At 34.7% G+C, this 27,424-nt stretch overlaps 1 protein-coding gene across 7 annotated transcripts; it reads left to right on the forward strand.

Annotated features, from left to right (window-relative positions):
* The first annotated feature begins 859 nt into the window (after positions 1–859).
* Positions 860–19,633, forward strand: LOC113739941 (protein GLUTELIN PRECURSOR ACCUMULATION 3-like). Of its 7 annotated transcripts, XR_011813146.1 has the most exons (12): positions 860–1,390; positions 1,914–2,063; positions 3,049–3,210; positions 3,580–3,732; positions 3,854–4,006; positions 5,002–5,166; positions 5,280–5,438; positions 6,708–6,891; positions 7,012–7,222; positions 13,744–13,964; positions 14,200–14,341; positions 18,870–19,187. XR_011813146.1 is itself a non-coding variant. In XM_072046176.1 (11 exons), the coding sequence occupies exons 1-10, from the start codon at positions 1,234–1,236 to the stop codon at positions 14,326–14,328; spliced, it is 1,623 nt and encodes a 540-aa protein (XP_071902277.1). In that variant the 5' UTR covers positions 861–1,233; the 3' UTR covers positions 14,329–14,341; positions 19,368–19,633. The 7 variants fall into 7 exon arrangements, 6 of the variants coding, with proteins under 6 accessions (XP_071902277.1, XP_071902276.1, XP_027123169.1 ...); XM_072046176.1 differs by lacking the exons at positions 13,744–13,964; positions 18,870–19,187 and adding an exon at positions 19,368–19,633 and having other exon boundaries at positions 861–1,390; XM_072046175.1 differs by lacking the exons at positions 13,744–13,964; positions 18,870–19,187 and adding an exon at positions 19,383–19,633 and having other exon boundaries at positions 861–1,390.
* Positions 19,634–27,424: the final 7,791 nt, after the last annotated feature.

The raw sequence follows: 27,424 nt of genomic DNA on the forward strand, positions 1-27,424 counted from the left end.
AGAATCGGATAGTAAGATCCTACCAAAAGCTCCTAATTGCAATTAAAGGCTGCAATTCTTTGATAAATTACAAATATACTACAAATATTTTTATTTACTTGCAAAATGGAGTCTCATATTTCACAAAATTACAAAAAATTGTAGGATCGTACGATCGTACGATCCTACCGATCCTACTACGATCCTACGCGATCCTGCATAGATTAATATGATTTGCGACTCTATATACGATCCGGATCGATTTTGATTATCCGGATCGTAGGATCGTACGATCCTACGATCCGGATCGCGATTTTGACAACTATGCCATTTATCACCAAAACATACTTTTTAGGGGAAGTCTCTATAATTTTTCAAACCTTAAAGGAGGTGGCTGCAATTGTTAAAAGTCTCAATGGAGGTTTCTGAAATTATGCCTAAGATTAAACATCAAAGTAATCTAAGGTCTCATTTGGAATTGTGGTGCTTTTGGTAGAAAAATATTTTTTAATACTAAAAGTACTTTTAAAGTGTTTGATGAATATTATCTTATAAAATTAGGAGTAGAGATTTTGTTCTTAAAAGCACTGTATTATATTTTGAACCAAATAAAGAAATAAGAACTTTTAAAAATATTCAAATTACACATTATTGAACTATGTTTTCAAACAATAGATTTAAAAATATTTAAACAGTTAATAAGTACTTTTATTAAAAAATTATATTAAAAAATACTTCTCAATAAACCATTGCACCCCAAATGGGCCCTAAATCTACCAAACAAACAAAATTACCAAAGGACCCTAAACTTCAGTAAAAAGCCTTGCCAAGGAGACAGTGAAACTGTGACACTTGTTCGATGTCTCTGCATGAACGACACTTTATTATCAGCGGCGCCACCACTCCATAAACCCAAATCCTAATTTTTTTTTTAAAAAAAAGGAAATTAAAATGATGACACTTGTTAGATGCCTCTGCATGCACCAACACTTGATTGTCTGTCCTTCAAAAAAAAAAAAAAAACTTGATTATCTGCAGCAGCACCACCCCATAAACCCAAATCCTAATTTTTTAAAGAAAAAAAGAAAATCAGAATGAAACCCATAAAATTCCCATCTTTTTCCACTTCTTCTTGATTATCTTCTTGATTATTAGTAATATCTGATTTTTTCACTTTTTTCTTCCTGTAAAAAACTCTCACTTTCTTGAGTTTTTAGGCCTCTCTATTGAATCATTCAGCCTCAACCCGCAAAAATGAGATGGGAAAAGTTGCAGGTAGAAGAAGGTGTTGGACCTGGGAAGAGGTGGGGCCACACCTGCAACGCCATTAAAGGAGGGAAGCTTCTCTACGTTTTTGGTGGGTATGGAAAGGATAACTGTCAGACTAACAAAGTTCATGTCTTTGACACAGGTGGTTTTTCTATTTTTCTATTTTTTTTCTTTTTTCTTTTTTGGATATTATAGTATGTATACCATTTTTGGGTTTCCAATTACTATATTAGTGTGTTTACACGTTGTGGTTAAAGGTTTAAGCTGCTCATTAGTCTATTATTTGAGGGTGCAATTAACCAGCAACTCTTTGCCTAGGGTTGTTTTTTATATTGGAATTTGCTTTTATTCTGGCTTGGGGCCGGATTTTTCTGAGGCTTTACTGTTAATACTTAAAGGGTACTTGAGAATTTGGTGTTTTTCTTGTTGGTATTTTGTCTGTCTTTCAATTTCGTGTACTGTGGTTAAATTTGTGCATTGGTAACATATAGTGCTTTATCCGTCACTCTGATTTTGCCGTTCCTGAAATCTAGATTTTGGTAATATTGGTGTTTGGGAGATAATTGAAGTTGTTTATCTTAGTTTTCCATTTAAGATTACTTTTAAGCTGCAGAAAGCTGTTGTTGAGATATTTCAGTTAGCTTATATTATATGTATTCTACCAGTTTCTAGGACATGGAATGAGCCGGCGATGAATGGTGTACTACCTGCCCCGAGGGACAGCCACAGTTGTACCACAGTGGGAGATAACCTTTTTGTATTTGGGGGGACTGATGGGAGAAGTCCTCTTGGCGATTTGCAAATATTGGACACCTGTGCGTTATTCTTGCCCTTTCTCCTAATTTCCATTCTAGTCTTTTACTCTAAGATTGTGTTCATGCTGAGTTTAGTTTCTGGGAAAATAATTGTTTTTTCTTATGTTTTACGTACCCCATATTGTAATTGTGTTCTTTTGCTGAAAATTGCCCTGTACTGGGACACTCAGACCAGGCTATGGTTTTTAAGTAATTTTCATTATTTGGTTAGGTACTCTGCTCCTGTAGGATAAAGAGTTCACTACTATATAAACTACCCAAATATCTATTATGCTTTGCAAGAATCTATAGCAAGATGTATTTCTATGGACACTTGTACTCTTGTCATCCACATCAACCTGGAAATAGTTATTAAGTCTGTGAGCTTATCATTTCTTATTGAATTTGTAGTTCAGGAAGTAGTTAGGCATTTTGTTATAAGTGGATGTCATATCTGATTTTTAGGTTGTACCAAAATACTGTCAAAAAATTTTTTTTTTGGTACGAACCAAAATACTGTCATTGTTTCTGTTTTTAATTGGGTAAGTAATAGTATCAATTCTTCCTATTTTAAAAGGTGTAGCTTTTAGGCTATTAAATTTGTTTCAATTACTTCATAACCCCAAAAGAGAGAGTAATACATGTTTTCTAATTTCCCTTAGTTCTCCAATTAATTAATTTAGTGACAGCATATGTTCCCACTGTCATTTTGACTTTATGATTTCAACCCTCCTTAATGATTCCCTGTCAAAATTTGACCTCTATTTTTAAATGAAGGGACTATGAGATCGTAATCATCCAGTTGTTGTCTAAGTAGTTAAGTACATTCAATACATATTTTGTAACTAGTTTGATTTCAATGGTGTGGATTAGTTAAGCACACTTATATATTTTGTTACAAGTATTTTAACATGATAAACATTTTGGTAATTAATTTGATTTGTATGGTTCTACAATTAGTTTAATTTTATAGGCTAACCATTAGTGCCATGTTCACTTCTCTTAGCATCAAATACATGGATCTCACCAAGTGTCAGAGGTGATGGACCGGCACCTAGGGAAGGCCATAGTGCAGCACTTATTGGTAAAAGACTCTTCATCTTTGGTGGATGTGGCAAATATGATGGTCTTGAAAAGTACTATGATGATGTTTACATATTAAATACAGGTGCAATTCTTATTTTCATTTCATGTTTTGTTGACACATTGAACTGATTATACGTGTAAAATTGTTGATTTTTGCTTTGACTGGGGTTATCTTCACACCCAGCTTGTCATTATTAGAGATAATAAAATCCAGACCCCTCAGATAAAAATATTTAATTTTCTGTACAGTACTGAAACTGGCTATTTAGAATTTTGTATGTCATCTGTATGTTAGATATAACTCATATAATCATTACAGGAAAAACTTGAAATTTATCGTTATGTGCTGAATTCAAACATTCTGCTTTGGCATTGAATAGAAAGTTAGTAAAAAGAATCATCTATCAGCAGTGGTCAAGAAATATGTTCATTTTTTGCCCATGATTTGCAGAGACATTTTTTTGGAAATGTGTTGAGCCATCTGGTACTCCACCAAGTAAGCGAGATAGTCATACCTGTTCGTCTTGGAAGAATAAAATCATTGTGATTGGTGGTGAAGACGTTTCTGATTACTATCTGTCAGATGTTCATATACTTGATGCAGGTATGGCTGAATTAGCCGTCCATTTTGGTGAAATAAGAGAAGAATAAACTTGACTTTCACATTTTTTTAAAAAATCTGTGTTGCCATTTGACACTATTATTTTGTATTTCCCTTTAAATAGATAGTCTTGTTTGGTGCAAGTTGAACACCACAGGCCAATTGCTGCCACCTCGGGCTGGACATACAACTGTTGCCTTGGGCAAGTACTTGTTTGTGTTTGGGGGTTTCTCTGATGAGCAGAATCTGTATGATGATGTTTATGTTCTTGATATGGGTATGTTTAATGTCATGATACATTACTTTTATCTACACGTATCTGCTAATTTTACCTCCCTGCCAATAAGACCATGATGCTATATTAGTAAAATTTATTCTTGAAACTACCTAGGTTTTTATTGTTGTTGGACGGAGAGGCAAGTTGAAAAAAAAAAGTATGTATTCTTTTTCTGTTTATACATTTGGTGTGGTAGATAAAAGCAGGTATATGACTCCTTTGTGATAAAAGCAGGTATAGATAAAAGCAGGTATATGACTACTTTGTGATAAAAGAGAAAAAAAGAAGAGGAAATTCATTCTAAAAGATTGCCTCTACCCAATACAGTTTCTTGTAGCTTGGCTGTTCATATGTGTTTGGTTGAAACCAATAATCAATGAAGCTTCTTTTTCCTGTTCCTCCCCCCTGCCTGGGACATAATATGAATGCCAGACTTTTGTAAACAAATCACTGAAACATATGTTGCATTGAAGCTTGTTGGCTGAAGGTACCCTTGAAGGTAATGGTTATGTCATAGAAGTTAGCAAACAGGCTTAGTTAATTGGTCTACTATAAGTCTACCTTTTGTATATGATTCTATCTACATCTAAGTAGATCTAGGAGCTTAAACATTGTCAGATGAACTAAGCCTCATTTCTATCTGGTCCTAATATCTCAGTATCAGAAAATTTTCACTTGCATTTATGTCATCCCATCCAAGTTTAACTGAGAACCTAAAACGATGGTCCTAACCTCTGTGATAAACATCCAACTGCAGATGCTATAAGTTTAATTAATGCCATTATCCAAGATGTGATGATTAATAATTAGTGGAAACTGTTTCTTCTAGCGTGGCATGATAGAACGCAAGGAACATCTGTTTTCTGATATCACTCTTCACATAAGGCATCAGTGAACAATAGTGAACAACAAATTTTAACTTTTCTGCCACAAAACCCTGGAGAATATCTGTTTGTATCATTTTGTAATGTTTCTTTGTTGCAAAACTCATGCAGAGAATGGTGCATGGACCAAAGTAATGGCTACTGGTGAGGGTCCTTCTGCCAGATTTTCCATGGCTGGGGAAGTTTTGGATCCATATATGGGAGGTGTGCTTGTATTCATGGGTGGTTGCAATAAGAACCTTGAAGCTCTGGCAGATATGTATTACTTATACACAGGTTTGTTTCTTTCCTCTCTCGTTTTCAATTCATAATTTGTAGCCATTCTTGTTGGATTGCTTTGATTATTCTATAATTTAGTGTTAGTTTTTGGATGTGGTAATTACTATCAGGGCTGACTAGGGAATATGGGCGAGAAGAGAGAAGGCTGGAGAAGCTGTCTATGAGGAAACAGCTGAAGTTGAGATGTCAAGAACAAAATCCTCTTGTAACAGCTGAGGGTATTGCTGCTACTCACCAGCCTATGCATGTCACTAGTTATGTCCAACCAAGTAAGATCTATTTTATTCCTTCTTGGTAAAATTTTCTTCTATGCCATCTTGCATTTTTTTGACTAGTTTATTTTACACGTAGAGTATTAAGTTTCTTCAGTTGTCGCTATTTCTTCGCATAAAAAAAATCAGATAAGGAATTGGGATTCATCTAAATCTGATTCCTTGAAGTTCTTAGGAGTCTTTGGAGCAGTAACTAGGTGATGAAAAGTAAGGTAAAAAGGGTAGCAGGGTATGTCTCTGGTCTATGGTGGTTGGATAAAGATGACAGGATGTGTGCACTTCACAATTGCGGTTTGTTGGGTTCATATTGATATGTAGGTCTGAATGCAGAAAATGAACTCAGAGGGGAAGCAGTGTACAGTGGTTGACGACCACTCCTTTTCGCAGCATTTTGCACCATAGGATTAGAACTCATAGTTGGTCAATTATCAGAGCTGAACTTAAGGCTTGAATTTGAAAATGACTTGATATGTAGGCCTTTTTTTTGGGTGGAATGTTTGACAATATGCTCAGCTTTAAACCTTGATTTTTTTTCCTGCCTGTTGAGTTTCAAACTTGACAATATGTTTTTCTTAAAAACAGCAATAACATGATGACAAAATTCTCCTTAAGAAATGGAGGCAACCTGAACTAATAAATTATAGAATTGATGAACGAACCATTCAACAGTATAAGTTATAGATCTTAACTCATTTGTGCAAGAACTGCTCTTTGGTATGGTTGGAAGGAACAGTGAGGCACTCTTGGAAGTCACTGTATAGAAATGTTACTGCAAAGAATCATTGTCTTTTAATTTTGAACAATACATATTTGAGCATCAAATCTTTGTTGCTGCTTGGTTGTATATCTGCTACCATCGAAGAGTGGACAGGTGTCCATGTGCTGGCTTGGACCCAAGTACATCTAGAATGGTTAAGTTTTATGTTGTCCCAAATTTTATTTAGCACCTTGGCTGCTTTTTAACCATTGTCATCTGGAAGATGTAAGCATCATCACCTAGTGCTGCCAATAGAATGATGAGTTAGATAACCTTTTGGTTTTTAGAAGACTTGGATATCTCTAGCTTAGAATCTGTTCTGTGACTTCTGTCATGTTGTGTGCATGCATACTTGAAGTGTTTTGTCCACAAACTAATTTGTTGCATCAGCACTGTGTGAATATCTGGCAAGTCAGTGCTTATTCAATACCTTGTCTAATGGTTTGCTATGTAAAAATAGTTATTGGAAGATGTTAATTTGCTTTAAAAATGCATTTATCCAATTGCAGACTTACAGAACATCCATCAGAACCAATACCAGACTGCTGGTGGGAAGAAGACATTTGAAGCCAGGGTTACTAAAAGCTTTGCAGATGGCTACACAATTGAAACTTTTATCGATGGAAAGCCTCTTCGCGGATTATTGTTTCGCAATAAGCCAATAAATAGCATGGAAGTCGATGATTCTACTAGGTCAGGATTGTTAGCTGTTATTTATTTATTTATTGATGGGCCGGACATGAATAGCGGATATCACGTATAGAAACTTTCCTGAAATTTTCATCAAAATATTTCTCCATGTTCTCATTGAAGGAAAGTAGCAGCTGTGGAAACTGATGGAGCTATGGTAAATGGTGATCAAACCACATCAAATATAACAAGACCCGTAGAGCATAAAGTCAAAGATGTTATACAGGCACATGGTGTGGTGCAGGAGAATGCATGTCCACCTGAGGCTCAGTTGGAAGCTGTTGCAACTGAAATGAAGATTCAAGAACCTGCTGAGGCTTTACTGTCCCTTGAGGTTATGCCTTGCCTTTCTTTTGTCATGTGGACTGCTCTTTTTAGATTGAAAATTTTCAAACCTCACATTATTGACATTCTGGGAAATTGTGTCATTTCATTCATGCATGCGGCCAAGTCATTCTTGAAAGCAATCAATCCTATTGATGGTTGACCTGCTGAAGTGGAATCATTGAGGATAAAATCATAGCAATTGATTAAGATGATTTTATTTGAGTTAAACATTATAGAACAAACTAATAGTCAAACTGTCCTCCATAATTGAAAGACCAGCATTATTTTCTGGTACAAGACGAGAATATGATCTTCGTGAAGTAAGAAAAAAGAGACATGGCAACTCCTGTCGGTACAAATTGAAATTTGTGTGACGCAGCACGAACACATGGTAGGCACAACAGCGTTGTAGAAGGGCTTATATATTGAATATCACCGAACATAAAATAGCAACTTGAAATAGGCTGGCAGATTATGCTTAAGAAGGTAAAACTGGTTGGTAGTTCTAGGAATCACTCCTAGGAATCTTTAGGCCTCACACCTAAAGTTGGGATGCATCACACAGCCCTAAGGGAGACGTTAAGTCTGCAGGAATATTTTATTAATGACCAAAAACTGCCTTCTCTTTGTGGAGAAGTTGATATTTATAGACACTAGGACAAATCCCTTTCCAATCCTAATTAGGATTCCTAAGTAGAATAAAATTATAACTAGAAAGCTAGAAGGCTAAGCTTTCTTATTCCCTATAACAACCAAATTACTAATTACTAAGAATAACTACTAAACAAAATTACTGTAAACATAAAATTCCTGCAGCTAATTCAAATTACTAAAATACCCCTGCCGACAGAAATCAGAAAATAAACTCCATAGGATTCAGGCCAACTCCCAAGTTGGTTCCTTGTCATCAAAAGCATGCCAAATCAATGCCTGGGCATTCGACATATCCTGCCCACGTCTCCTATAAACCTTAGTGGACTTTTGCCACTTATCGCTATCATCTCTCCCCAGCTTGAAAAGACTCGACCCCAACGAGTTAATGGCCTGATACCTCTCATAGAAATCTGGATCCAACTTCTGAAATTCAGATTCGGTAAATCCATGTACAATCTGTGCATGGGCGTCCCCTCCAATGAACAAGAAACTTTTGGTAACCACCCCCTCTAGTGGACACAATTTGGTGGTCAAGAACATCTTCAATTGCTTCACGTAAGCGTGTAGGAGGTGGAAGAGCAGCCTTAGAGGTCCCACCTGCTGAATCGTCTAAATGCCCATTATAAGCAGTCAAATCTTCAATATTGAACACATTGCTAATCCCCATATCATCGGGTAACTCAAGAACATAAGCATTTGAGCTGATTTTCTTGAGAACCTTGAAGGGGCCTGCACATTTCTTGAATGTAGCTTCTTGTAGACACCCTTAGGATACCTCTCTGGCCGAATACGAACCATAACTTCATCCCCTTCTTCAAATTCTGCGAATTTCTTCTTCAAATCCGCATGTGCCTTGTACCTTTCATTGCTGGGTAGCAATCCGGCGTCGAACTTCATCATGTATATCCAAAATATGCTTAGAAAAAGCCTCAGCTTCAGCACTTGGACGAGCACTAACTGGTAATGGAAGCAAATCAATTGGTTTGCGAGGATTATTTCCCGTTACAGCCTCAAAAGGACTATAACCAGTTGATCAATTCACTGAACTATTGTAAGCAAATTCTGCCATTGGTAGAATTTGATCCCAATTGGAAACATGATCACCAACCAAACACCGAAGTAGATCACCAAGGCTGCGGTTAACAACTTGTGTCTGACCGTCCATTTGTGGGTGGAAAGAAGAAGAAAACTTGACTTTAGTGTGCAGCATCTTCCACAAAGTCCGCCAAAAGTAACTCATAAACTTCACATCCCTGTCTGAAACTATAGTCATGGGCAGTCCATGAAGTCTAACTATCTCTTTGATGAAAATCTTAGCGATATGGACAGCATCCGAAGTCTTAGCACATGGGAGGAAGTGAGCCATTTTTGAAAATCTGTCCACAACTACTAGTATAGAATCATAACCTTGCAATGTTCTTGGTAGTCCAAGTACAAAATCCATGCTCAAATCCTGCCACGGTTCATGTGGAATGGGTAGTGGCATGTAAAGACCAGTGTTTTCCTTTCGCCCTTTGGCCAATTGACAAATTCGGCATCTACCAACAGTCTTGCCAACATCCCGTCTTATACTTGGCCAATAGAAGCGATCTTGCACCATGGCAATTGTCTTGTCACGTCCAAAGTGTCCAGCAGCACCTCCACCATGTAATTCCCAAATTAACTCCTCCCTTAGTGAACTAGGAACACAAAGTAGAGTCCCCTTGAAAAGATAGCCATGGATGGAAAAACCAGCATATTCTGCTTGTTTACCAGCCATTAAATCCTCATATATGACCTTGAAATCTCCACAATGAGGATAATTTTGCTTAAGTGAATCAAACCCAATTACTTGAATAGCCATAGTAGTGAGGATAAGATGCACACGGCTTAGTGCATCAGCCACCTTATTTTCAACACCTGCCTTGTGTTTGATAACCAAATTGTATTGTTGCAGGAAAGAAACCCATTTGCCATGCCGATGACTCAACTTCTTTTGAGAATTTATATATTTGAGGGCCTCATGATCAGTATATAGGACAAATTCCTTATAAATAAGATAATGATGCCAATGGCGAATAGATTAAATAACAGCGTAGAATTCCTTGTCATAAGTAGAGTATTTCTGCTTTGCCTCATTCAGCTTTTCACTAAAATAAGCTATAGGATGACCTTCTTGACTTAGAACTCCACCAATCCCAACATGAGAAGCATCACATGCGATCTCAAACACCTTAGAAAAATCTGGCAGCCTAAGCACTGGAGCTTCGGTCATTCGCTTCTTCAATTCTTCAAAAGCCTTAGCCGTAGTTTTTGTCCATTGAAACTGTCCCTGCTTCATGCAATCAGTGATGGGAGCCATAATAGAGCTAAACCCCCTTATAAATCTCCTATAGAATGAAGCTAGCCCATGGAAACTGCGAACCTCCTTCAAATTCGTAGGAACTGGCCAATCTACTATTGCCTTCACTTTTCCTGGATCAGCAGCTATCCCTTCATTTGAAATGACAAAACCCAAAAATTCCACACTAGGAGCCATGAAGGTGCACTTCTTCAAGTTGATATAGAGTTTTTCTTGACGAAGAACTCTCATTACTTGTTGAAGATGGTTAATGTGCTCCTCTTTGTTCTTGCTGTAAATTAAGATATCATCGAAATAGACAACCAAAAAACGGCCAATAAAGGGCTGAAATACCCGCGTCATGAATCTCATAAAGGTGCTGGGAGCATTAGAGAGGCCAAATGGCATCACTAGCCACTCATAGAGACCATCCTTCGTCTTAAAGGCTGTTTTCCACTCATCACCTGGACGAATTCTGATTTGATAGTACCCCTTTCGCAAGTCAATTTTAGTGTAGATAGTTGACCCAGCCATCATATCAATCATATCATCAAGTCTGGGTATGGGAAACCTGTACTTGATTGTTATCTTGTTGATTGCACGGCTATCTACACACATTCTCCAGGTTCCGTCTTTCTTTGGAGTCAATAAAGCCGGCACTGCACAAGGACTTAGGCTGACTTGAATATGTCCTTTGTCCAAGAGATCCTCTACTTGTCTCTTAAGTTCAGCAGACTCACTCGGGTTCATGCGATAGGCAGGCAAGTTAGGAAGTTGAGAGCCTGGTATCAAATCGATTGCATGCTGGATATCACGCATAGGTGGTAGTCCATGAGGCAAATCTTCAGGAGCTACATCAGAAAAATCGGACAGCAATTTGACAATTTCTGGAGGCACTTCTTCAGAGTTGACAACTGCTGAAATTTTCACCTCTCTGAAGACTAATACCATAATAACTCCTTGCTCCTTGCTCTCCCTTTCAAATTGCTTCTTGCTCAAAATCTGAAGAGGTTTCTTCCTTGTCTCGATCACTTCATTAACTCCTGGCTTCTCTTGTTTGGTTGGTTTCTTCTCATGAAACTTCTTCATAGTTTCAGCACTCATAGGCTTTAAGACAATCTGCTGGTCATTAAACTTGAATGAGTAAGTATTTGACTTTCCATTATGATTCACATCTCAATCATATAGCCAAGGTCGACCAAGAAGTATGTGGGAAACGGTCATTGGAATAACGTCACACCATATAGTATCGCTGTAAGGTCCATGTTTAATGGACACCAAGCAACGTCTCGTTACCGGTATAGAGCTACTGTTGATCCAAGCAACCTTGTAAGGTTCAAGATGTGGCTCTGTAGGCAAATTTAACCGTTGTATGGTAGATTCTGAAACCACGTTCATGCTGCTGCCACCATCAATAATTAGCTTTCTAGTTTTTTGCCCACAGCACACTAAGGTTTGAAAGATTGAAGTTCTTCGCCAGTCTTCCTTTTGTGACTTTGGTGCACTAAGGAGACGCCTCACAACCGAGAGATAAGACGTGTCTTCTTCTTCGTCTTCCAAATCATCAACATTAGTTGCGCTATCTCAGTCAAATAATCAGCACCTTCATCTTCCTCGACCTCTAGATTTTCCTTATCTCTGAAATTGGCGCCAAGGTGCAAGTTCCTCTTGTTCAGGCACTCCCATGCCATGTGTCCCTTCAAACCACACTTGAAACATCCATCTTTGTTCTTGTTTCTTTCATCGATTGTGAAAGTCTTAGTCTTGGTCTCCGCAGGCTTGGAAGTTGCTTGAGCTGCTACTGATCTATATGGCTTGCCGTTTGCAGTGAATCTTTTAGGAATTTCCTCCCCACCTTCAGTATTGATCCTCTTAAGTGGTGGCTGCTGCAGGCTCTTTTCAAGTCTAAGAGCTGTTTGGAATGCATTGTCAACTGTGTAGATATCCCGTCCCATCAATTCTTTGCGAATTTCAGGTCTCAAACCCAACTTAAATCTGGATAAAGTTTGTGCTGAACTTTTGGTGCCTCCGCAGCGAATTTTCAGCTCCTCAAACTTATTCATATATTCAGCAACTGTCATTCCTCCTTGCCTTAAGCTCGTCATGTCATCAAAAAGGTCAGCTTCATAGTGTAGAGGCACGTACTTTCTCTTCAAACGCAGCTTCATCTCTTCCCACATCAAGTCTAGTTGTCCAGCAAGTCGAAAATCATGCTCGACTCCTGTCCACCGCACCTGGGCTTTTCCAACAAGTTTCATGATAGTAAACTTAACTTTTCTCTCATCAGTCATATCATACCAGTCAAAATAGCGTTCCAAAGTAGCGAGCCAATCAGAAAAGACTTTAGGATCAATTCTTCCATCGAAATCAGGGATATCTACTCTTACCTTTTTTGTGATGTCTCCTGCAAAATCATAAGAGTCTTGTCTTCCTTGCCTTGCTGATTGAACAATCTCATCAACCATGTCAAAAAGAGAAGCTTGTGGCCTTCCAAAAGATTGATTTATTCTATTTTCACTCCTACTAGATTGTTTCCTGATTATGTGTTCAGGCTGTTCGAGATGCTCAGGTTCCTTTCCATTGTTTTTGTCCCCAGATCGGGGCTCACCGTTGCCTCCAGATTCAGGGATTTGCTGTTGCTCGGTATTAAAGATTTTGTCTTCTAACACAGCAACCCTCCCTAAGAGAAGATTAATGATGTTATCCCGTTCCTTGTCTGTGTATCGACCTCTAAAATTCAACCCACTTCTTGTCGTCATGGGAAAGCCTTGCTCTGATTACCAAAATTGACGCAGCACGAACACTTGGTAGGCACAACAGCGTTGTAGAAGGGCTTATATATTGAATATCACCGAACTTAAAATAGCAACTTAAAATAGCTGGCAGATTATGCTTAAGAAGGTAAAACTGGTTGGTAGTTCTAGGAATCACTCCTAGGAATCTTTAGGCCTCACACCTAAAGTTGGGATGCATCACACAGCCCTAAGGGAGACGTTAAGTCTACAGGAATATTTTATTAATGACCAAAAACTGCCTTCTCTTTGTGGAGAAGTTGATATTTATAGACACAAATCCCTTTCCAATCCTAATTAGGATTCCTAACTAGAATAGAATTATAACTAGAAAGCTAGAAGGCTAAGCTTTCTTATTCCCTATAACAACCAAATTACTAATTACTAAGAATAACTACTAAACAAAAATTACTGTAAACATAAAATTCCTACAGCTAATTCAAATTACTAAAATACCCCTGCCGACAGAAATCAGAAAATAAACTCCATAGGATTCAGGCCAACTCCCAAGTTGGTTCCTTGTCATCAAAAGCATGCCAAATCAATGCCTGGGCATTCGACATATCCTTCCCACATCTCCTATAAACCTTAGTGGACTTTTGCCACTTATCGCTATCATTGTGCTACGATGAATGAAGACAAATATTCATGTATGAAACTCAACTAGTAGGGAGAAGGATTTCTTGAGTTGAATTGAGCCATGATTTGTATTTCTCTAATGCTCTGATCTCGGTATGTTAATGTGCCAATTTGATTGGACAGGACGAAAGGGAGAAAAAAAAACTACTTATGTGTCAGTTCTCCACCCAATTTGATACTGAATTCCTCCATGACTTCAACAGTAGAAATTTTGTGTAAGAAGGCTGGAATAGAAAATGTCAGAAGACTTAGAAACAGATGGATCAACTGCAACATTGCTCTCACCATCCGATGCCTGTTTGGGCAACTTTGTCATTTGGTTGCCAATCAAGTTTTGACGACAGGTTGCTCTGCTTGGCACCTATTAATGATATTGACTTATCAAAACCTATTCATGCACATAGAATAGCTAATTAGCAACGATGGTTGGTTTTGCCTTTTGAAGTCTGAAGCACCCTTTGCTAGACTTGAACCCAGTCTATCTAATTCATTTTGATCACTCTATTTCTTTAGTTCCTTTGATGATAGTATGGTAAAAAATGCTTTGGAAATGTCATTTCTGTTTTTGTCCATCAACAGGTTGGAGCTGTAGAGCCTTCAGCAGCACTAGATGTGAAAATAAAGACTAATGGGCTAAATAATTTGCCACACCCCAGCAGTGAGTTGCCAGAAGATTGTGTTTCCACAGCAAAGGAATGTGTGACTTGACCCTTAAACTAAGGTAACACAGAACCAGTTTCTTATGTTTCTGATCAAGGCAACCAGGATATTTTTACTACTTCATAGAAATTATGCAAGCTTAATACATAAGACTTTCTTTGGTCCTTGAATTCTATTATATGGCTACTAGGGCACTTGGTAGATATATCTTAAAGAATGTGTCTGGATTCTTAGTTTTTGGACTGTCAGATGATCTGATTGTACAACATGGATTATGGTCTGAGTTTGCAGTTTGTGCACTATTTTGTTGATCTAAATCTTGTCTTCTGTCTCCATTAAAGGGATAAATAATCTACCAGTAGCACATTTGACTGTCCAATTCTACACCATAAATAGTTTCCAAGTCAGAAAGATTTGGTAATTGAAGTACATGTGAACTCTCAACTCAGGTATTTGTGCCTTTGTATGCACATGGCCTTGGGATTTAAGGTACCCCATGTAAAGGAAACTTAAAAGTGGGAAAATGTTCAAAATTTCTGGAAATCAGAGTCCTAAATATTAGATTGTATGACATTTCAAAAATTTTAGAATTTGATAATGTTCATCCATTGCCAACCTCCTGCCACCTCCCATCTCCGTCTCTACTTTTCTCCTCAGAGGAAAAGCATTAGCATGTGTAGAGTCAATAGTGTACCTTATTATGCCATTTTTATGATGATTCAGGGATTTTCCCTGGCAATTTTATGAGTCAGAAATGATATCCCATATAATCGAAATCAAGCTGCAAACCAATGGGGCCTAAACAATACTGACATGACATCTGAAGTCTGATTTAGGCCTCTTTATTTCTCAATTGCAGATGATTTGAGAAGAAGTTGCATTTGAAATTTGTGATATTGAATATGATATGTTCCATCAATTGTGCTACTCCTCAGATCTACTGGAACAAGCATTCATGTATCACTTCTCTGTTTGTTAATCAAAATTATCGTGTACATAGATTCACTTTAAAAACTAGAGATCAAGTAGAAGAGTTATTATTGGAGTACCAGTGATGGTACACAAAAGAATAAATGTGTCTGCTTTAAAGTACCACTGTTAATTTTTTTTCCCTGAACTAAAATTTAAGAAAGCAAAGACCGACCCGACCAACAAGAAAAGATGAACTCTGACAGAAAAGTTCCATTCTGAGGGCCTCACTATCTTACAACACACAAATCCTACATCATCAGAAATGGAAATCTCTGAGTTCAACATATTTTAAACTTGGCCTGCAGGAATTACCATATTATGTCTAAACAAGCTCACCAAGGGCAAATAGAAAATGTTGATGGTCACCTTTCCAGTTTGAGGTTCAGACCAACTCATGTTGATTAAAATGAATATTGTGTGATACAAATTTGAAATTAAAGGAATACCAAACAGCATGGAAAGTAAAATGAAGGCACTAGCTCAACATTTCGGATTGGTTCTTAACATGGACCAGACAGGCTTGATTTTCAAGGGTCCAACCCTGTGTCCTAGATCTACTCACTTGAAGGTTTTCCTAGCATTACCCGATTTTGTACTTGTTCCCCCACCACCCCAATCCACCTTAAAATTGAGGAAGAACTAGAGGAACTTGGTTTCAAGCTGGTTACTTGTGAATTGATGAAATGGCTAGGCCAATGTGTACCATTTTGGAAATGTTCCAGTGAAAAGAAAGAAAATAGTCTTAATAACAAATAAGACCTTGAAACCAAAAACATTATCATCAACATGAGATAAACCAAATTAAAAGTGCTTCAAAAACCAAGCCTAATAATTTATCTCAATCTTCAGCATCTGCATCATGGATAGTACTTGTATTTGGCAACATTTGTCTTTTATGCAACAAATAATATCTCATATTTGAAGTTGATCAACTGATTGCCATTAGAAATTAGAGATGGGTTACTACTACATCTGAGACTCTTGATCAGATCTTTGGCATTCGTCTAAGTTTCCACTACTACTAAGAACCTTGTAAAGTATATTCATGAGGTTTACAATGATGAATTGGTCCTGAAGTATATAGTTTTGTATATCTGTCTCTTTCCAGCTCTGCAGTAGCTTTTGCACCAAGATTTGTCATTTGTTTGTGATGCCCTTGTCCCGTTGCAATATGATAGGACTTGTCATCAATCTTTCTCTGATGATGAGCGCACAAAGGAAGGCATAAAGTTGCTGGAAGGGAGCTACTGAACTTGATATAGATGCACACAAGGGTGCTTAAGGTTAATGAAAAAAGAGAAAAGGTTGAGAAGCTTAAAAACCAAATTTAAAGAAAATGCAGAACTCTTTGGGAAATAAACAATCCTTTGGGTGTTAGCTTTTAGAATTATTATAAAGCATACACCCAATAAGGAATTATAGTATATTGATAAAATGTGTATTCTTGTGACAGAAGTTTACTGCTAATGACACTTTTCAAGGTTTCTGGAATGACTGAATGTGCACATGAAATGATCAACAAGAATATCTTCTACAGAGATTCAAGTCAAACATAATTTTTTCTGCATTACAGGCTAATTAATGCCTCTCAAACCTATGTCTACCCTGATGTCTGCCGACGATATCTTAAGTGGTTGTTAGACATGATATTGTTGACTTGAGCATTGTTGTAGACAACTTTTACTCTCTGTATACAGTTTGAAGATACCAGTGGCTTTGCAGTGAAACAAAGGAGAGAGAAAGAACACAACAGTTGTTGGCTGATTTGTATTTTAGAAAATGTTTAATAGCTACAAAACTGAAATGGAGATATTTGAAGTAATTCTAAGCATACAGATTAAAATGTTTGAAACTTACCTGGCTGAGCTGATACATGTTTTGGCATGTAAATCCCTTCTATATTTGACATTTTGGTCTGAAAGGTTTAAGTAAAGTTGCACCATTTAATTTGAGCTAATACTAAGAGTCCAATTAGAAGCATCAAAAGCTAGCTGTCAGTGTCATGACAAAAGAAAATGTGAACTCTCCCACCAGAAATACATCCAGCTGCTCTCCCTCACTGAGAGCCATTCTTTTTCATCTTATTTTTGAGATGATGTGTTGGATTCCTTTTGTCATCTAGTTTACCCCATTTTTGAGTCTTGCATAATGCAGTTAACACCAAAGGATAATGAAGTTAAGACTTGACAGAGCAGAAGCTATGTTACTCGGACTTTTCATTTGATCCCAAAGCACCCATGTCGACATGACACGACACTGGTGCTGGTATGGGATATGTGTCCGTCACTTTGTAAAATTTTTGGACACTTTTGACTTTGTGAGGTCTGATGTCGAAGCAAGAGGAGAAGACCTGGGTGAGAAAACTGATAGATGTAGAAGACTTGTTGCATTGGAGTTCTTATTAAACTAGAATCTTCTTGAGCTATGACTTGTTGGTTAATTTAGAATTATCCAACCCTTAGTGAGCTATGACTTGTATGTTGGCTGTACTGTATAATTCATATATTTACCAGAAATTTTGCCATACCCACATACCCATGTCTAAGGCTTTAGAAGTGTCCCGGTATCCTAATTTTAGATGGTTGACGAATTAGACACTTAAGACACATACCTGAATCGGACGCCTGTGCTCGAGTCCAAGTAACACAGAGCAGAAGGTCAGAACTATATTTAGCAGAAAGAATCTGTAACTTCTTTTATCCACTATACGAAATAAAGTATTGGGCTCTAAAAAATGGAAAATGAGAATCACTGAACAAAGGGGTTCAAAGAATATGGTGTGACAAAGGTTCTGTAAGGATGGTGTTTTTAGGGGGTGTTTTTCTAAAACTTTACTGTAGCATTGCATTTGAAAAACTTTCTGCTGTAGATGATCCATTTGGATTAGGTGTTTTTGAGGATGTTTTTAAAATTTAAAAATTTGAGGTGTTTTTAAAATTTAAAATTTTATTGGGGTGTTATTAAAATTTAAAATTTGTTAATATTTCTTATATGTTTGTCTATGTGTGTCTGTGTTTGGATGGGTGACTGATATGGCATGGTGTAGGTGAGATTTATGACATACGCACAGGTCTGCAATGAGTGTCCATTCACTTTTATAAGCTTAGATGTGTCATAAATGGGACATATTGTTACAGACTTCATTCTATTTAATTTGTTCATTTACGATGGTACAAGTCTGTAAATTTTCTAAACTGATAGTATACTGAAACCTTTATGGTTCTTTATCAGTCAATGCGCTTTGTATAGGAAAATTGAATCTTAGACTCTAAGATGACGGACTGGATATCTGGAATTTTGTCAGTGCTGAAAATAAGTTTTGATATAAATCTCATGGCTAGGTTAGGGTGCAGTATTGCTTACATTGTTTTGATAAACGGGAGAATTGAAGTCAGAAATACATAGCTGAATATGTACTGCAAACTGAAGTCGTTCTGCAAATTTGAGCTAATTTTTGTGCATGTGCAGAGCAAGATATTTATAATAACCTGCATTAAATTATGCTGCAAGTCAATTGCAAGCATTTTGTAAGATTTTTGCAAGCATTATTGGGAAATGTGACATATTCAGTTACAGGCTGGGATAATATGATTAATTCTTCTTCTCTATCAAGGCAGGTGGCAGAATTTTGTAAGATTTTCTCCTCATGAAGGACCATCATCAGTTACTGAAGTTGACAACATTCTTTTTTGATATCGGTTTAGGACATTCCAAAGTAAACACTAACCAATTGTACATCTATGGTGATTCCTTGAAATCTCCATTGCTAACTAGTGGATTTGCTGCCAGTCGTACAAGTGCTCCTTATTCAGCAATATCAATTGTATACTATGTAGGATTCTAATTTTAGTTGTATTTCTGAATTGGAACAGTTTTACTCCTAATTCTAGTTGTTACTTATCGCTTATGATATATATCATTAATCATTACTTGAATAGCCATTTCAAATGCATATCCCGATGAGGATGAAATTGCTTTTCAAGCTCTCTGTCGAAGGGGCTCAACTTTTATGCAAGCTACATTTCCTTCCTTTTAGTACAACTCAATCATTATTTGGGCATGCTTTTTTTCATCAATATGGGTTCTACTGCAGATTTATTCGTGTTTCATCTCAGGTTTGGAATGTGCAGGTTGCAGACTTCATCTATGAGATCAAACTTGACATCTACAGTTATATGGTAGTTGTATCCTTTACCCAAATTTGTTCCTTTAGAAATTAGAATGAGGAATTTTTCTATTTGTTTTCTGCAGTCCTAGTTTAACAGGTTCAAAGTACGAAGCATAGTTAGTAAAATACATGAAGGGTATAATACAAGATATTATATGTATGTATATTATACGGAATTTTTTTGCAAAAGTATGGTTAAAAGTTTGACATATATATACGTATTTGGAATAATTATGCATATAAATTCGTACATGAATAGTACGAACATATTTGAAAGATATGGAACTGAAAATATGGATAAATTTACGAACATATTTGAAAGATATGGAACTGAAAATATGGATAAATTTACTATAATTTTCAAAGACTATAGTACATTTATACCAATTTTAAACTTATTTTTATTTATTAGATATTAATTTTATTAAAATTTTATCACTTTATTACTTAAATATGCATAAATCTATCATTTGTATGATATATAACACTCTTATTTTATATATAAAACTCAAAAAGTATGTCATTATCTTTATTCAAATTTTAAATTTTTTGAAAAATTGAAGTATAATTCACACACTATAATATGTTAAAAATTTATTACGTGTTATATACGATTAATTAAAAAGTATGAATGTTTTTGAAAATATTTTTGAAATGTACGAAATATAGAAAATATTTTGAACGATACGTATGAATGTATATTACACAATCTTTATTAATTATGGTACGAAGAGATGACACCAAGCTCCACGAGGTAATTAGATGTATGACCCTGCGGCTGTATGATAACGCACTTTTTCCCTTGTATGGAAATAGTAATTGCAGCCTCTAAATCGTATTATAGTTTATCTAAAGATATCAACATGTTACTTTTAGCTAGAGGTGTCAAAATGGGTGATTTGGACGGGTTTGGGTTGGATAAAATGGGTAATGGGTATAAGTGAGTTAACTCATTTATATCCATTTAGATGGGTATAAATGGATAAGTCAAAAAATGAATTGGGTAACCCAATTACCCATTTATAATCCATTTATTTTAAATTTTTGTAAACTCATTTAAATTCATTTTTGCAAACTAAGTTATCAATTTATACCACTCTTTGTACCCATCATTAGTTTTAAATATTTACTTATAATGTTCAATAAACTTAGTTACCAATTTTTTTTCATTTATACTCTATTTCACAAAATTACCTATTATTTAATAATTGAATAATAAGAATATAAAAATTTGAACTAAGTACTATAAAAACTTAATCCAAAAATTTTGAACCCCTAACATTTTTGTCATATATAAATTTAAAATTTCATTTTATAAAGATAAGAAAATAGGCTAAAATTTATCATAAATTGGTAATGCTAAAAAATAAGCAAGTAAATAAACTAAGAGAAAATAAAATAATAAGATAAAACTAACAAATAATAATAATAATAATAATAATGAAACAAAAGTAATTAACATCATAACAAAATGAAAATTTTGAAAAAAAAAAGGTGGGGAAAAAGAAGAGACTTGGGGGGAAAAGAATTATAAATGGGTTAATTGAGTTTGATGGGTTATCCAATAATACCCATTTAATAAATGGGTGTTATCTATTAAATGGGTATTATTGGATAACTCATTTATACCCATATACAAAAATGTAAGATACCCATACCCATCTATTCATGGACAGGTATGGATAAATTTAGTTAAGTGGGTTGATTTGCCAACTCTATTTTTAACTTAGCACAAAAAGTAGTTTCTCCTTGAAATTACCATAATGATGTCATGAACTGGGAAGATGTCATGATGCCACGAAATTACCATCATGAAATCACCGGAAACCTTTATGGTGGGAACCTGCCTATGGTAGGAAGGCTGGCAGAGAGCAACACGTATTGACGTTAGATACAGTTCAAACAGAAATGTTAAATTGTTGCACAGCACGTGAAGAGGAAATATACGAGAATTGCTTGCGGATGCAATTAGAAAGCACACTGACTTCCGTACGAGTTGGGCCAGAAAGTGTTATTGCATGTTAAAATTAGAGGCATTTATGTATTTGCAAATATACCCATTACTAATGGAAAAATGTTGTAAATGCCTTGGACAAAAAATGTGCGTAAAGAAGGTACCGAAATTTTAAGAAATAATAAATGATTATCGCATACGCGTGGGGGATAATAATTTGGAAGAATGAAAAGTGGAGGTAAACGAAAGGATTCAAACCTTCTTTATATTTATATACATATATAAATTTAGTACCCAAGTGTTCAGCTTAAGCATCCAGGAAAATGGTCCCATAACTATCGATACGGTAAATAACACAGTTTTAGATATGATATAATAGGTTCTAAAAATTTTAGCTACCATTTGATTACCCGTTAGACCTATCCACTTGAATAGGATTATGGGTAAAAATAAGGGAGTAAATTTGTCATTCAAAATAGTAAGTTAGCGTAATAAATTAGTAACTTTTGCAGTCGAAAAGGTAAATTGTAAGTAATATGAAACATACTTTTTAAAGAGATAAATTACAATAGTATATCCCAAATATACTTTTGACGGAGTAAGTTTATTTGAAGTAAAAATATGTTTTTATACAAAAATAATGAGTTTTAGTTATAACATAGTAAATTTGATTAATGACAAAAACATGCTAATTTATGGCCATAACATTGTATTATGCTTAAAAAACTTATACGAATCCCATATTTTAGAGTTATTTGAAATAACACAAAAATGTATTATTACTGATTAAAACTGAGTACGTTACTTAGTTAGTATAGTTATTATACTTGTATACATGCTTGATGGTATGTGTATAAATAAGCATTTTTGAGATTTATGGGGAAATTGAATTTTTCTTTTGCAGTTTTAAAAAAAAGGTAAGTAAAAATCTTTTTTCTCAGAGCACAAAAATTCACAAGTCAAAGTTCTTGGTCTAAAGGGGAAAGAAACATTCTGAATATCATTGTTTACAGTACTAAATAAATTAGATGTAAAATACTCGTTAAAAGCAGGTGCGCTGACATATAATAAAGGAAAGACATAAAAAGCAGACCATTTACGAGAAAAGTTGTCATTTATAAAAATAGCAACGCTTTACGATTTTCTTATCAGTCTTGCAACGTATGAGCAAAATGGCAATAATTAAAATAGTATTTTATTCGAATTATACATATTTCATTATTTTTTCCATTTAAAAAAATGAATGAGAATCTTTTATGAGAAAGCACATAAGTTAAAGGAATGGTGTAAAAGGGAAAAGAATAGCATATACGTACAGTACCTATAGTTTATGTTCGAAGGACTATAGTGCTATTTTTTAAAAATATCCCGAAAAATATGTAATTGAAACAGAACCAATTCTTCACTATTTAAAATGTCAAATATGTGATTGTGTTGTAACTGTTATCCATTAGTATCGTCAAGTATCATTTTCGCATAAAATTTCACCTCTTTAACACCAATTTTCCCATAAACCAATTTATTTATCGGATAAAATACATGAAAATTCGGTTTTGAATAAACAGTAGCTGTTTATGGCTTTCCTCTATTATAAGAACAAAGTACCCATTTTTGCATAAACAAATTTATTTATCGGATGAAATAAAAATAAATCCATTGTTCAATAAAACACTAACTCTTTATGACTTTCCTCCATTATAAAAATAGAATACCCATTTCAGCCCCTCTAGAAAAATTCCACCTCTTTAACACCAATTTTCCCATAAACCAATTTATTTGTCGGATAAAATACATGAAAATTCGATTTTTCAATAAAACACTAGCTCTTTATGGCTTTCTGCCATTATAAGAACAGAGTACCCATTTTTGCATAAACAAATCTATTTATCGGATGAAATAAAAATAAATCCATTGTTCAATAAAACACTAACTCTTTATGACTTTTTTCCATTATAAAAACTGAGTACCCATTTTTGCCTCTCTAGAAAAAAAATATTGGCTTTGTCACTGACTGAAATATTTGTAACTGAGATTTATCTTTAGTGAAAAAATGTATGATACGTAATTTTTTCACTGTATTGAATTTATATGATGGCAAATTAAATGGGTCAATTGGATTAGTGTGCAGCAGTTTTGTGAATGATTCTGAAAGTAAACTATATTGTGGCAGTAAAATACATTGAATTGTGAAAATTATAATTTCAACATGCTCCTAAATTTTGGATATGTGACTTTCGCTGTTCCGAATATCTTAAATTAACAGTTAGTTATTACTATGAGTAATGTGGTAAGTATGAGATGTGAATGTTTGTAATAACTGTTAGTTAATACTATCAGTAAAGTCAGCAGTAAATGTGAGATGTTAATTGGAATTTACAGATATTAGTTTGACATGGTTGGTTATTATCTGTTAGTTAAAATTCGGGAGTTTTAATTTTATTGGTTAGTAGGGAAAATGTGAGGGAAATGTGGGAAAAACATGAACACGATTATAGGATTTGTACGAGCAGTTAAAGGATTAGTTGTGAGATAAACATTTCTTAATTTTAGAAATGTAAAATTGTAATAAAATAATATTTGAACTTTTGACAATTTGAAAAGCTCCTTATCTAAAATTCTCTCTGCAATACATATAGACAAATATAAATGTCTTTTTTTTAGTGGTTGAATGTCATATTTGCGAACTATCTGCAGAAAAAAATAAATTTGTAGACTAAACTAATTTTGTTATACCAATTATGTTATTCTTATTATTGTATTAATTGTTATGCTATTTTTCTCATTTTGTTACGTTTACATTAATGCAAGTTTAATTCCTATTATGTCTTGTGTCCCGGCTCAGAAAATACATATTATCCTATTCAAGTGGATACGTCCAACTGATAATCAAATTGATGCTAAAAATTTAGAATGAATAAGTTACTTTTGCATAATGGTTGGAAAGGTTTCTTGAGACTTTATGAATGAGGTGTCTTGCGTTTGCCAAAAGAATTTGTAGCATATTTTTGTATTGGAAATGGAGTTAAAACTTGCTATGGGTTACTTTTCTGTATTTCAATTTCATCGTAAAGGGTAATTTGTTGTTCAACCTAATTTCATTCTGATTTTATCTAACTAATAAATTAACATATTAAAATATATAATTTATGGAGGAAAGCCATAAGTAGCTGGTGCTTTATTGAAAAATGGATTTATTTTTATTTTATCCAATAAATTCTTTTATGCGAAAATGGGTTATTTGTTCTTATAATGGAGAAAAGTCATAAAGAACTAGTGTTTTATTAGAAAACAGGTTTATTTTTATTTTATTCGATAAATACACTTTTCAATTGAAAGGTAGGTACTGTATTCTTATTATGGAGAAAAGTCACAAAGACCTAATGTTTTATTGAAAAATAGATTTATTTTAATTTTAATTTATCCACAAATTTTGTTATGGTACTTTGTTCTTATAATGGAGAAAAGTCATAAAGAACTCGTATTTTATTGAAAAATGGATTTAATTTTAGTTTAGCCGATAAATAAATTTTGTTTATGCAAAAATGGGTACTCTGTTCTTATAATGGAGGAAAGTCATAAAGAGTTAGTGTTTTATTGGAAAATGGGTTTATTTTTATTTTATTTGATAAATAATTTTTTTTTGTTTATAAATGGGTACTCTGTTCTTATAATGGACGAAAACCATAAATAACTACTGTTTTATTGAAAAATGGGTTAATTTTTATCTTATCTGATAAATAAATTTTTTTATGAAAAAATGGGTACTCTGTTCTTATAATGGAGGAAAACTACAAAGAGTTGGTGTTTTATTGCATAAAAGGTTTATTTTTTCATCCAATAAATAAAATTTTTAAGGAAAAATGGGTGTTAAAGAGGTGGTATTGGATGAAAAAATGATACTTTAGAATACAAATGGATAACAGTTAAAACACAATCACAGATTTGGTATTTTAAATAATGAAGAATCGGTTTCGTTTGCATTACATATTTTTCGGGTTATTGTCAAAAACAGCACTGTAGTCCTTCGGACGTGAAATATAAGTACTGTACATATCTGCTATTCCTTTCCCTTTTAGATCAATCCTTTTGACTTATGTGCTTTTTGATAAAAAAATTTCAATTTTTTTTAAATTTGCAAAAAATAAATTAATTCTGTATAAATCGAAAAAATTACTATTTCAATTATTGGCACTTTGCTCATGCTTTGGAGGACTGGTAAGAAAGCCGTGAAGAGTTGGAATTTTTATTAATGAAAAATTTTTCCATAAATGGCCTAATTTTTATGATTTTCCTTTATTATATGTCAAAGTATCAGTTTTTAACCAGCATTTTACATCTATTTATTTGGTGCTTTAAACAATGCTATTCAGCTGTATCTTTCCCTTTCAAACCAACTATTTTGACTTGTGGATTTTGGTGCTCTGCGCAAAAAAAATTTCGCTTACTTTTTTTAAAAACTGCAACAGAAAAAATTTTAATTATGTATAAATTTCAAAAATACTAATTTTTTCACATATGATCAAGTATTTATACAAATATATTAACATTACTTACTAAGTAAGGTACTCAATTTTAATCATTAATAAAACATTTTAGTGTTATTTTAAATAGCAATAAAATATGGGCTTGGCATAAGCTTTTTAAGCATAATAGAGAATTTTTGCCATAAATAAGCATGTTTTGTCATTAATGAAATTTACTATGTTATAAGTAAAAATGATTATTTATGTATAAAAACATACTATTACTTCGAATAAACTTACTCCCTCAAAAGTATATTGAGGATAAAAATTGTAATTTATCTCTTTAAAAAGTATGTTTCGTAATACTTTCAATTCACATTTTGCGCTGCAAAAATTACTAGTTTATTACGTTAACTTACTATTTTAGATGACAAACTTACTTCTTTATTTTTACGCATAATCCTATTCAAGTGGATAAATTCAACAGGTAATCAAATGGTTGCTAAATTTATTATAACCTATTATAATAAGTTTTTTTACCATAACGATAGTCATGGAACCATTTTCCCGGATGCTTAAGCTGAACACTTGGTCACTAAATTTATATATGTATATAAATATAATGAAGGCTTGACTCCTTTCGTTTACCTCCACTCTTCCTTCTTCCAAATTATTATCCCCCATGCATGTGCGATAATCATTTATTATTTCTTAAAATTTCGGTACCTTCTTTATGCACATTTTTTGTCCAAGGCATTTGCAACATTTTTCCGATCGTAATGGGTACATTTACAAACACATAAATGCCTCTGATTTTAACATGCAAAAAAACTTCCTGCCCCAATTCATACGGAAGTCAGTGTACTTTTTGGTTGCATCCGCAGATGGTTCTCATTTATTTTTTTTCCACGCGCTGTGCAGTAATTTAACGTCTCCGTCTTCCTACCATAGGCAGGTCCCCACCATAAAGGTATCCTGAAAGTACCAGCATCTGGGAAGATGTCATGATGTTCCCAAAAAGTCTGAGGTGCTCATTACTTAATGATGTAGGCATGTCACCTAGCCACTTCATTTAACAAGAAAAAAAAAGGATCGAATTACAGAATGCAGACACCGCTACCTGTGAGACCATAGAGGCTATTGGGATTACACTGAATGAATCAAACACGTTAATCGAGTGCTTGACTTCATCACATCTGCCATCCTGGAACATGTTACATCCATGACTTGTATGTGAAATTGATATGGTTATGTTCTAACGTCTTCGGCAGTCGTCAATGCGTATCTCTACCTGAAATTTGATCCTCCCCAGTGCGGCAACTCCTCCACATGGCAGTAACATGTTCTTCGATTTTTTAGCAATGTTTCCATGTTTTCAACCAGACGTGCAAATATGTGCCAGGTTAAGCCCAACATCCCAGAAGTTACTACGCGTGATGCTAGAAAAGCAACATCCTACGTTGTGAAGACATGCTATCCAGTCAAGAATATGGATTAGCAGTAACTCCAGGAGACTGGAGAAAAAGGAACGTACAGGGAGCAAGCAAACTGATCAACGTCAATTTTAAAGAACCTCGCACCTAGTAA

Source organism: Coffea arabica, chromosome 4c, assembly GCF_036785885.1.
Source record: "Coffea arabica cultivar ET-39 chromosome 4c, Coffea Arabica ET-39 HiFi, whole genome shotgun sequence".
NCBI lineage: Eukaryota > Viridiplantae > Streptophyta > Magnoliopsida > Gentianales > Rubiaceae > Coffea > Coffea arabica.